The sequence below is a fragment of the Calypte anna genome, chromosome 4 (genome assembly GCF_003957555.1).
Source record: "Calypte anna isolate BGI_N300 chromosome 4, bCalAnn1_v1.p, whole genome shotgun sequence".
NCBI lineage: Eukaryota > Metazoa > Chordata > Aves > Apodiformes > Trochilidae > Calypte > Calypte anna.
Genome location: NC_044247.1, coordinates 18,520,287 through 18,532,791, shown reverse-complemented (window position 1 = coordinate 18,532,791; position 12,505 = coordinate 18,520,287). Strand labels below are relative to the sequence as shown.

Below are 12,505 nucleotides of genomic sequence, written 5' to 3'. Positions count from 1 at the left end.
ATATGACAAAGTAGACTGGATTAGTAGAAAATGGGTGTTTATCTAGGAAATGGGAGCCCCAAATATCAGTACTAAAGATCTTCTCATGTGGCCTACTAATACCATAAAGATTGTGTGGTATTTACTTGTCTTTGACAGTTGTCCTGAGGTGGAAATCTTGGCTTCCTCTAATCCTGGACAAATCAACTAATACCATTTCTGGAGGTGGAATTTAGATTTGCCTGGGACAACTTGAACTGTTATTTGTTTTCCTGCCTTGTGGGTACAGAGCTTCCAAGTTTATAGGTTGGTTGTACTTGTCATAAGCTGTGAAGCTGGCTTACAGTCTCATTCTGAAAAAGTAATATTTGGGGTTTTTTAAGCTGTCAGACTTGTTTCTATTTTTTCTGACAGTGCACAGAAAAAATTCTCTCTAAAAAAAGCAGCTAATCAAGTGTTTACCAACTTTATGCAGTTGCACACTGAAGGATGGATGTTGGTGACATATTGGCCTTCCACTTAAGATGGCAGAGATATTGAGAGTTGAGGATTGCCCTTTTTCTCTGCTGACACATGAAATAAAATAATACTTTTCCCAACAATTTTCATGTTCTTTAGGCTGGAACAGAAGTGCATGGAGGAGGGAAAAAAATGGGATAGTGGAGCAGATGAAGATAGAGTGATTGCAAAGACCTGTAGCAGATTTTGAGAGGATGCAGTTCCAGAAAGATTTGACTTGTGCAGCAGTTGAGAGGTAACAGTCAGCTATAATTGGTACCCAAAGGGATTTTTTTTTTTTGCCATCTTTGGCACTCTGCATCTCACCAGTTAGTTCATAAACAGTTTGGCTGGGTGGAACACAGGTGGAAGAGGCAATGCATTTGAGAACTGGAATGCCAAAACTGGGAGTTTGGGGTCATCTCCTTTAGAAAGTCATTAAGGAGCTCACGGGTAATGTGGAGGCTCACCTTCAGAGGATGCTTATGGTAAAAGGAGGAAATGATTTATCTGCAGCTGCAAAGGGACTGTGTGGTTTTGTTAATGTGTCTGGCCTCAAAGATTGCTGCTTTTTCTGCTTTTGAAAAGGACCTGTGGTGTGTTTAAAAGTGATTTTTGGAATAATAGCTAGAAATAATTCAGGGAGCTTTCCCCAAGGCAAGAGGGCAAATGATTGGCTTCATCTGGGTCATGGGTTGTGTTCTGCACAATGGAAAATGTGCTCAGCTCTGCATCTGCTGTGAGTGCCTTCCTGCTGGTGCAAGTGACCTTAATTCATGGTGATGTCCATGTGGCTGAGTGTACACCTGCAACCATGAGGTTAAAACAAGCATCCAGTCCAGAGGGTAAGAACAAGTTAAACCTTTTGCCAGGCAATGGGATAGTCTGGGGAATATGATGGGATGGTGGCTGCACAAAGGCTTTATGAGGGAAATACTGCTGATTTTTGTGGTCAGAACTATTGGGTATTGGAATGAGTGTACAGCAAGGCTTGTTCTGAGCCTTATTTTCTTTATTCCTATTCTGTATTCCTGACAAAGTTCTAGAAGTACTGAAGAAAATTACTTGTTTAACTTTCTAAACATTTGCCAACATCCAAAGGAAAACAGATGCCTGAATCACATCAGATTATGCTAGACTGTGGCATCTTGTAGTCAGGCTTTGTCAGGAGAGAAGAATGGGTTTATAGTGTTCCTTTATGGTTGATTAATAATGTTTTTGATGACATATGTTAAAAATTACCCAGCCTATAACAGAAAACCACTTACACTGAAAATATGTGTAAATATATGATTTTTTTTTTTAAGTTAATATTTCAAAGTGCTTTCAGCTGCTATGAGAAACTTAATTTTCACAATGGATTTGGGAAAGTACTGGTAAGTTGTTTCTCTCTTGGACCTTGATGTTTACTGCTTTTTCATGCTGAAAAGGTTTAATTATCAAATACAAACCACTCCTCAACTGATTCCATAACATCACATTGGATTTTATTAAGGGGAATAAAATAACCTCAAAACAAACCTAGGCTCTTGAGGAAGCAGTCATCTGTTTTCAGTTTTTATCATGTTTGTCCCTGACAAATAGAGAATGGGTTTCACTGTACATTATCTACTCCATTTCAAAGCTCAGATCTTGACCATTCCTATGAAACTACTTTAAGCACAGTGTTTTATTGTGCTACTTTTATCACAGATAATGATCTGAAAAAGATGTATATGCACTTTGTATTTCTAGGTCAGAAGCACCTAAAATGAAAATATTCTCTTGTCAGTTGATAACTATCCATGTCTTTCAGCCATTTTCCTTAGAAGTAGGCTAATATCTACTTAAGAAAACTAATTACTATCAGTATGAAAAAATAAATCAGTATGATGAGACTCTACAGTGGCCCTTGGTTTGTCCTGCAAGCTGAGCTTGGAATCCTTATTTTTCCAGGGAGATTGGAGCAGCCAGCAGAGTCTGATAGTGGAACACTGGAGTGGAAGGGGTTCCATGTGCTGGGAACACTCATCCTGCAGGTGTGTTAGGTGTGGAGACTGTTTAGCTACAGGTGCACGTGCTGTCTGTCCACATCCAGACCCCAGGGTGCTTTTACAAGCTGTTTTTTTGCCAGCCTCATGGCAATTGTCAGGTTTTGTCTTCTGGAGTAATTTCTGGGAGCTATAAACATTCCCATTCTTTATTTTGACCTTTTCTCATAATAGGATTTCTTTTTTGTGTGTAAATTTATCTATAAGCTATGAAGTAGAGGCAATTATGTTTGGTTTTTTAAAGCTGCTTTCAAATACCTGCTTCCATCTTCCAAGGAAACAAAGGAAAAATATTATAGAATAATAGGGAAAAAATGTATCTATGTAGTTACTTTAATCAGTAGGATATCTATCTAGAAAGCAGACTAAATCCCTTCTAGAGGAAAACAAATGTTTTGTGTTCTTATTTTAATCACACCACTGGAATACTAATGCAAAGCTAAGAATCAGTAATGCTGCTGGTTTAATTAATACTGGTGGCAAAAATGTAGAATGGCTTTTTGCAATTTTTAAATGGAATTTGTAGCACTTGGTTAAAAAGGATATATTTCTTTTTTTCATTCTAAATCTTAGCTAGAAGGCAGGTGGTGCTTTGGTCTTCTAAAACTGTAGGATTGGCTGTCAGCATTTGTTAACAAGGCTGTTATGAGATCTGCTGTTTGGTATTAATCAGCAAGTAAGGATGCAGTTCTTGGGTAAAATATTAAATTCTAAAGCAAGTGGTGTTTAGACCAGTTTGTAGAATCTCCTTGGGATATGTAAGCTTGTATGTGCTGAAGTGTGAAAATGCTACTTATTCTATTATCATTGCCTGTTAGAATGAAATGGGTATTAAGGAGTAATTATTGTTAAGATGACAAGACTTTCACTTGGGATTTTTTCCTCATGTTTTGCCCATTGCATTATGAAACTAGGTGCACTGGTCTGTTGTTGGGGTTTCTTAGTTTTTGCAGAAAAATGAATAATTTTCAAAATTATAATATCTCAGATTTGGTGCAGTACTGGACTGGGTTTTGGTGGTCCATTCTGTTCTGGTCATGTAAGGAGGTCAAGGAAACTTGCATGAAAACCCAGCCAGTGGAGTTGGGTAGCCTCATGAAAATGTGGAACTTCTTCCCCTCTGAACAGGGATGTGTCCCAACCCTCTTAATTTGCTTTTAACATCTGACAGGAACATGGAAGCCGAGAGGAAAAGCAGGGAGCATTATCCTGGCATGTACTTCAGTGTAGCTGCTAAGGGTGCATTTCCTTATCTCAAGCATTTTCTGTTAAGACAAAAGCTGTAGCACAGCTGAGTTCAGGTGAAGCTCCAGCTAGCAGTGTAACTTGGTGCTGTTCAACAAGCTCAACCTCCATGATGCTCAGTATCGCGCTCGTTAGTTGTGTCTTGACATCTTTTTATTCTCACTTGGGAAACTGTCCCCTCCAGAGCTTTCTCCTGTGCTCCAGAGCTTTCTCCTGTGCTCATGTCCTGGTCAGCTTTGAGTTGGGTGGGGGATCTCCACAGAGGATTTGGGTCGTTTGGTGCCGTTCGTGGTGTTGGGCCGCCATGGCAGTGTCACTCATCAGATGGCTGATGTGTTTAAACGCCACGATTGACTCGATGGTGTTGGACCTGGGTTGCAGAATTCTCCTCTGATGATGCAGTAGGTGGCAGGGGACAAGGTGGGACCCGACCCCGGCTCCTGTCACCCGCGGTGGCCAGCGGCGTGGCCACCTTCCTGCACGTGGCCACCTCCCTGTCGCCTCAGTGGCCGAGGCCTCACGACACCCCTAGGCGGGAGCCCCCTGCTGGGCAAAGTCGTCAGTACACTTTGTTTGGAAATGATGTCACGGGACCGGGTGCGTGACGTCAAGCCCCCAGCGGTGATGTAACCCTCCCGCCAGCCAATCAGAGCACGGGAGGTTGAGGCGGTGACGTAAACGACCCTAGCAACAGGCCCTGCCGGAGCCGCCCAATTAGAAAATAGCTGGGGGCGGCAAAGAGCCAATGGGAGTCGGCGAAGGAGGAAGGCGGCAGGAGGCAGGAGGCAGGTCTCCCTCAGCCTCCCTCCGATAAGATGGCGGCCGGGCTGGCGATGGTGGCAATAACGGCTTTGTCTCCTTTCAGCGCCTGAGCCCGGTTCCGGCCCGGCCGGCCGCACCGAGCAGCGGCAGCGGAGACATGACCGCAGAGCCCGTGAGGTACGGCCCGGAGCCCGGGCGGCGGGGGGAGGACGGTGGCCGCTGCGGGCGGGCGGGCTGGCGGCCTCCACAGCTGCACCGCCCGGCCCGGCCCGCGGCCCCGCGGCGGGGGTGGGGCGGGGACGGGCCTACGGCGTTGGGCGCTGGCGGAGGTCGGGCTGGAGGCGGGATGGCGACGGGAGGCCGGGTGGGTGAAGCGCAGGGGGAATGGAAGGGACGGCACGGCACGGCGGGGGTGGCGAGGGCTCCGTCTGGCCGCGGCCCGGCGTTTGAGGAGCAGAGGCACGGAAGCCCCGGACCCCTGGGAACGGTGGGGTTGGTGCCGGGGCCCGCGGGGTGGGTAGGGCTGGGTTGGGAAGGGCTGTCCTGTCCCGTCCTGGCGGGAAGGCCCGGAGGGCGGGGCCGCCGTCGCCCCCCGCCATCGGCCGCCGTGTCCCCGCCGCGGGGATGTGCCCTCCGCTTGTCCCCCCGCCTCACGTGTGTGCGCGGTAGTAAAATACTTGCCATCCCGCCGCCCCCCGTGAGGGGCTGTGCTGGTTTACAAACATCTCCCACTACCCTTGAGGCGCTGTCTCCCACTGCGTTTATTCTTACGAACGGCTCCCGTTTCGCTGCGTAAAGTAAGTAAGCTGACAAAAAAAAAACAAACAAAAAAACTATAACCAAGTAAAGTCAGGGTTAAGACGCCGTGTTAAAGTATTAATAAATATTGGCTTTGTATGGTTGCAGTTTATCGGTGTCTCAAGAGGTCTGAGCAGTACAGGCCGGCACCCCCATCGCTGCACATGCCTAAGGCACTATGTAAACAATGAGGTGTTGTCACTTGGGCTAAAGGAATGGTGCACATCTTCAACGTCAACGGTGTTAAAGACAGCATGGTGTTTCATTTTCTTAAGTATCCGAAGTTTTTTCTGTGGGCATATTTGTGTATTTTCACCACCTAGTTCTGGACTTTGAGTTGTTTATAAGTACTGTTAATTTCAGCCTGGAGTTAAAGCCATAGCAGTTTTTCCTCCCATTGGATGTTGTGTGATTTTTAAAGCCTTAGCATTTCTGAGGAAGCATTGCATATGTAAGCTGCTTCTGGGTAACAAAAAGAGATTTTGGAAAGATTCTCTTGGTTATTGATGTTGATCACGTGCAAGTCATGAATATTGCAAATGCACATTATCTGGTGCCTGACTTCCCAACAGTGGTTTCTTCTGGATAAGTTTTCTTCCTTATTTTAGAAGAAGGGAATTGTCCGTCTCTCCCATTTTCAGCCCTCTATGTCCTTAAAGTATTTTGATGGCTGAAACAACTTTTCTGTTGGACTGTGTGTAGACTAAAATATTAATCCAGGGACTTTCTCATTCTTCTTCCCCAGTCCCTAAAAAATTCAGGGTAGAGTTTGATTTTTTGTATAGCAAAGAAATCTGATCTAATATTGAGAGGTTTATCGTCTACAGTATTCTGAAAAATGCTTTTCCATTTGAACCACTTGGCTTTTTATTTTACAATAATTGTTGTATTTTGTTTCCTGATTTCCTGTATTCTGCTTTGTCTTTTTTTGAATTGACTTGTTCCTGGTGTACTTTATGAAGGTTTTTATGTTTTTATGTTGTCATTTGTGTAGCAATTAATGTTATTGCTCAGGGGCCTTTAGTTAGTGATTCAACTGTACAAGATACAAAAGCTCATGTATTTACCATGCAATCTTTCCGGTTACCTGAAGACAGAAAGGTAAATTGGGTCATTTCATATTATTTGTAATTTTGAGGATCAATAAGTATGTGTTAAATAGATTGGAGAGGGGATGTAGTCTTTGGGTTAGATCTATCCCACATTAACAAACCTGCCCTGTGACAAACTACTTCTTTCAGTAGATGGACATCATGGTTTTCTTTGTGTTCCAAACTTTCCTTCTGTTTGTGAACTTGGTTCTTCTTCAGTCTAAAGGCTTTTTTATAATCCTTACCCCATATAGAGCTTGTCTTGAAGAATTTTACAAGAACAGTTCCATGCCAGGAACTAGGCCTGATATTGTGGGCCACCATGGTTTCAGGGCTATAAGCTGATAAAAACAGCACATGGGCTTCTTCTTTCTTACTGTCAATTCAAGTTCTACTTGAAATGGGAGTTGGAGAGAATGAGAGGGAAAAGAAAAACACACACATAGGCTCTCTGTGTGTCTGTTTTGTTCCCATTTCCTACCAGTCCTGCTGGCCTGTCAGCTGCCTGCATTTCTGTCTCCCTGCATGTTCATGTCATCTGCTGTCTGCAGTTTAGCTCACCTAGGACAAAAGTTGTTGTTACAGTTCTTTGGAAGATAAGAAAACACTAGGATTTCAATGGAAAATAACCAACATATCCAAAATATCTGGAAGATCTCTTAGGGTTTAAAAGGAAAGTAATGAATGCATGCTAGTCTGCTGGCTATGAAATTTTGAACTTTCATTGTAAGGAATATTTTCACTTAATTTCAAGAACTTAAGTCTCACGTGTTCAGGATGAGAAGTTTGGAATGCTGAAAATCATGGTGAAAACTGTAGTAACTTACTAAAAAATGAAAAAAAGTTCTCTCTATAAGTATTTAAAGATTTCTCTTCAGTTTTTGCCCCAAACACTTGTTAAAGTAGAATCAATCTCTGTAGTAGTGAGATAGCCTGTTCTTACCAATTGGTTCATTCATTGTACAACATAAGCACAACAATAGAAAGAGACAACAAGTTTTAAACCTTACTCCCTTGAACCACCTGGCAGTAAATTAGTGATACTAGATTTTTGAATTTTGGCAAGATGAAAATAATTTTTAATTCAGACTTTTCAGCTTTTCGTGTAGTATTTCGATAACTTGGTCTTAACATTTTGTTTAAATTTTTCATGATTTTGAGTCCCTTGAATTCCTTTGTTCTGAGTGATACTCTGGAGTTGTTTGAAGCATGTTATTTACTGCCACAGTAGACTAATTGGAAATAAGTCCATAGTGATTTTCTGTATTCTCTGAAGGTACAGGGTAGGTGAAGCTTCTCTCCCACAATCATGTGGCTGGAGCATAAGTGGATTCTTTGACTTTTCCCCCCAAGAAGAGCCAAACTTTAGGCTGGGTGTTGGCTTCTGTGCCTATGCACAATTTAGCCCTGCAGTGACTTCATTATTTCTGTTACAGGAAAATGCTGGCTCTGATAGGGTTTTGTAAACTTTGTGTAGGGTTTATATAAGGCTTAACTTGAAGGGACTTCATAATACCCATTCTGCAATTCTCTTAGAGATGAACACTTGCACCTTCAGCTTGAAGAAAGGAAAAGTTAGAGCTTTTAAAGTGGATACACCTCACCAAAATACCCAAAATAATATGAAAATGTGTGTGTTCACCTTAAAAACATACCTACAGTCTATGACAAAGTCATTTTTTCAGATCGAATCACTAGATTTGTCTTACAAACAAGAAAAACCTAAGGATACCACTGAACCTCATGGAGTCGCTTTTGGTGTCACTGGAGCTCAGATTGTGCCTGCAGTTGATTGGGAAACATGAACCAGTTCACAAGTAAGTTGGTGGCAGGTTGTTCTAGTGGTGAGTCAGGAAGAGAAAGAAGAGATTGTGGAAGTATTTGTAGTTGCAAATATAATGGAAGGTTTTATATTGACATTAAAGGATGATACAAACCTTTCATAAGACATCATAACATCTGACTACCAGGCAGTTTTCATTCAAGATGGATGATGGATTGGTTTATATTGATGAATTTGTTTTGTTTTCTTTGATTTTCCTTGGTAAAGAAGTGAAATCTTAAAAAAAAACAAACACAAACCCACATGATAACACATTAACCAGTGTCAACTTTAGTCCTATGTAGGTAGTTTATTTGCAAGTCTGAAAGCTGTACAGCTGTAGGAATTTGCCTCTTAGTACGTCCAACTGTATCTCTTGATAGGTTGAACTGCAGAAGCCTCATTGGCCAATGCAGCTACCATGTAAAGCAAAATTAAAAAAAAAATATAAAGGTAATAAATTTGGGATTAATGGTGGGGCAAACTGAGGTGACTTTTACCTTGTAACCCCCTGCACTACATAGGCTACAATCACTAAAACCTGTAGTAAACCTGATTGGGAATACCTGGAAGGCTTAGAGACACTAATTCTTAGAGTTTGTAATAACTGATGTCTTGTTGAGTATTTGTGTTAAACTGGAAGGAGAAGGCAAAGGAAGCAAAAGAGAGGGTAGTTTTAGACAGAGAAGAGGCAGGACACTATTGGATGTGAAACCCTTTACTTTGTTTAGAGTTTTTTAAGTACAACTTCGTTTTGTATGTTATATCTGCTAGATCAAGCTTTTTTTTCATGAATTATTATAGTGAGGTATTCAGTTTGCTGTGATTTTTGTCTCATGAAGGTGAAAATATTGTAATGAGATTTTCAAGTGGTTGACTTAAGTCTTTTTCAGCTTTCAGTTTTGTCATTTTTGTCACTGAAGTTAGACTTCTGTGCAGCATTCAAGCCAAGCTAACATTGAGATTGTCTTAAGTTTTTTTAAAATCTTTTTTATTATCTTAATAAAAACCTCTGTTAAAGAAACATGTTAAAAACCAAAGGATTTTTCACTTTTTAGTTAAGGTAACTCTCAGCCAAATTCTGATACAGTTGTTTGGATACCATCTGAACAAAAACTGTAATATTCCTTAAACTGAATAAAGGGTCTCTTGGTGACTTTGAACCATTACTTTCACATTCCCCTTGAGTGTCTGGAAGAAAATAATTCTGTTTATTTGTCTGAACCTGTTACGCTGTACTAAAGCTCCAAAGTTACTTAATCCACATCAGTGAGTGTCTTCACCTCTGGTAGATATCACTTGATTAATCCCTGTGGATTTAAAGTCAGCTCTAAACAAAGTAAAAGAGTGAAGATGTTAACAAAGTCCTAGGTGTAGAATCTCTTGAGTTTGGAGTGCTAGGTGCCTGCATCTCTTCTCAGTCAGAGCTTTGGTATTCAGGTAATTTCTGACAGTGTCTGATTTCATAAGTTTAATGTGTTTCCACTTGGCTAAACACAAGGGTCCCTTCACAGCAGAGTTGGTTCAGCCCAACTTGAACATTCTGTGGGAATCCTGATTGTAAAGCCTGACTTGTTTTGGTGTAATTGGTATATAGATACCAATTGGTATATAGGTTTATCTTATACATAAGGGACAAAATATTAATCTGATTTAGGCTACAAAATACCATATTGTTTTGCTCTTGGAAAAATATTGTTGAGTTAAAAAACAACCACTGGGATACAAATGTGCTTTTTCTCCACCTTTGTAAAAGGTGTTCACTCCTCTTCTGATTAGGGATAAGAAAATAAATTCTATTGTAGGTTGCTGTCAACTTTCGCTCTTTACAGCAGTCTTAAGTTACTTCATTCCTGTGTGTTCACAGTATTGACATGTTTTGTGTGAAATGACTTTGTTGGCTTTGCCTTTTTAACCAAAGTCTTTGAATTGAGTTAAGTCTAACACTTTTCCTTCTCACCAGGAAAAACTTTTAGGAAGATTTGCAGGTGATACAATGCTGGCCTGATTATATCAAGCCTTAAGACAGTATGAAAGGAAATTACACAACTGGGAGGGGGAGGAGGATGCTGAGTACCACGTTTGGCTGTTAAGTCAATTTGAACTTTATTTCTGATGAAACAGTTATTTTTGAAGATGATCATGTTTGTAAGACATTAGACATAGAAATGTTATGGAAAAATGTGTTCTATCCTTGAGAACTTCAGGTGCATCCATATTAGCATCTGAATCAAGAAGGGCATTCTTGAAAAAAGTCTCCAGATTGGCCTTGCTTTCAGTTTTGTTGATAGTGTTGGGGGGGTCTGGAGTGTGGAGCTAGGCTGAAAGATGTGCTCCAGAATTCTTGATGTGCTTCAGCTACTAGTGCTTGTTCAGTCTGCAGAACCAGCCTACACTTAGTCTGAAGTACTGAATTTTTTTTCCTAAGGATTATTTAATTTCTTCTTAATACTTCTTGTTCTGCAGTATTTCATTTCAACTTCAGAAGTGAAAAAATGGTTGGGGCTTAACAAGAAGCAACCGTAAAGATGAGTTTGAAAAGCTTGTGCTCTTGAACTATTTTAAAGGTTTAAACAGAAAAAATTAGACAAATGTTGAAGGTGAGTACTTAATACAGGAAGGTTTTACAAAAGCACATTTGTCAACACTGAGGTGGATGAGGAGCTGGAAAGCACTCCTACTTCACTGACAGGGAGATCACTCAGAAATTACCATCATGAGTTAAATAGTTCACCTTGGGAATTAATTTAATTCACTACCAATCAAATCTGTGTAGGGTAAGGAGAAAAGAAAGCCAAATCTTAAAACACCTTCCCCCCACCCTGCCTGCTACCAGAATCTTGCCACACAAACCCAATACAGGGAAGTATGTACAAGCAGACAACAGTCATCAGCCAGGCTGGTTTAACTATGTTGTGCCTAAATTAGGACACCCCCTCTTCCCTCATTTTCCTCTTCTGTGTTCTGTTGATTTGTAGCATCATGTAACCTTCATATGAGGTTTGCCTAATATATACTTTTTAAAAATCCTAGTAAGGGCCAGGCATTTACTGGTAAAGATGACAGCACTTGCTCTGAATTTAGTTAAGAAATGGTATTCTTACAAGATAGTTTCCCAAGGTCACAAATCAGGTTCATGGCCAAACCAATAATAGTAGGACACCTTTCTTTTCATTCCTGCTTTAATTAGGCTAAACAGTGTTGAAATAGCTCTAGAATGATGGTGAAGCCATTTGCTTAGAACATGCAAGCCTGAAAACACTAGGAAATGGTGTAGGGAGTGTTGCTGTATGGTAGAGGTGGTCTGCTTGTTTCATTTAGTGCTTCTGAGATTGTTCTAAAATTTTAGGCTCCTATTTTTTTTTAAAACCACAGTTTATAAGTTATGATTTACATAGTGGATGTGAATTATTTTGTGTGATTTAATAGTGGATGAGTATTAATTTATTACAAAGAATAAGGAGTTTGTAGTAGAAGCTTTAAGAACATTACAGACAATATATTCTCAACTATATATGCATGCCATAAAATGAGTTTTGTACAAAAGCAGGTATAGCCTTGCCCTAAATTAAATTTTCTTTGTGGTGAAGTATATTAAGTGTAACACCTTTAATATATTTGACCTGGTATTCCTTATTACGGGCTTATGGTAAAAAATGCTGACTAATCAAGAGGAAAAGCAAGTTGAGAAGACTTTTTAGTAGTAGCTCATAGATTCTTTTTTTATATTTTTGGGGGGGTTGTGGGAGGGATGCTTGTCAGCATGAACATATTGCTCTGCAGATTTTAGTTTTTGGTTAGTCAGGGTAAGAGTTAAGAAACGGGAGTAGATCATGTTCCAAGTCTTAGCCACAAGGACACGTGCACACTATTCTGAATGTGCTTTGTATTGAGAACAATAATATTATAACTCATATGTAGCTCCCATTTTATTTTCTAAAATGTTGTTACCAAGACAAGCTTATTTCTAAACTAAACAAGCAGAATTCCACATGTGGGTCTTTTTATGGTTACACTTCTAAAAATGTACTTTTCTGTGGCCTTTCTGAATGTGCATTAGTTCTTCAGACCATCTGGAACGGATATAAAATCTCTTATGTGCTTTTACTATCAAATAATTCTGAACAAATCTTCAACTTTTCTAATATAATCTGATAAATGGTCATTAAATCTCCCTGCTAAGGTAGAGCACGTAGCCTATTGAAACTGAAGTGTACCATTAGCATCTTTTGTAATGTTTTCCAAGTATGCCCTCCATCCATGACAAGAAAGGGAGCCCA

The 12,505-nt window shown here is 40.6% G+C and overlaps 1 protein-coding gene across 8 annotated transcripts in view; it reads left to right on the top strand.

The window, feature by feature from the left end:
- Positions 1-4,502: 4,502 nt before the first annotated feature.
- Positions 4,503-12,505, top strand: part of ATRX (ATRX chromatin remodeler) — a 72,082-nt gene continuing 64,079 nt past the window's right edge. For 3 of the 8 annotated variants that reach the window (XM_030449086.1, XM_030449087.1, XM_030449083.1), the window contains exon 1: positions 4,536-4,691. Coding sequence is in view for 4 of the 8 variants with exons in the window: in XM_030449087.1 (XP_030304947.1) it covers positions 4,672-4,691 (20 nt within the window). In the remaining 4 variants the exon portion in view is untranslated. Of the gene's footprint in view, positions 4,692-4,914; positions 5,007-5,039; positions 5,312-12,505 lie in introns of those variants that run through there. The other 5 variants (XM_030449079.1, XM_030449077.1, XM_030449081.1 and 2 more) reach the window with 4 other exon arrangements.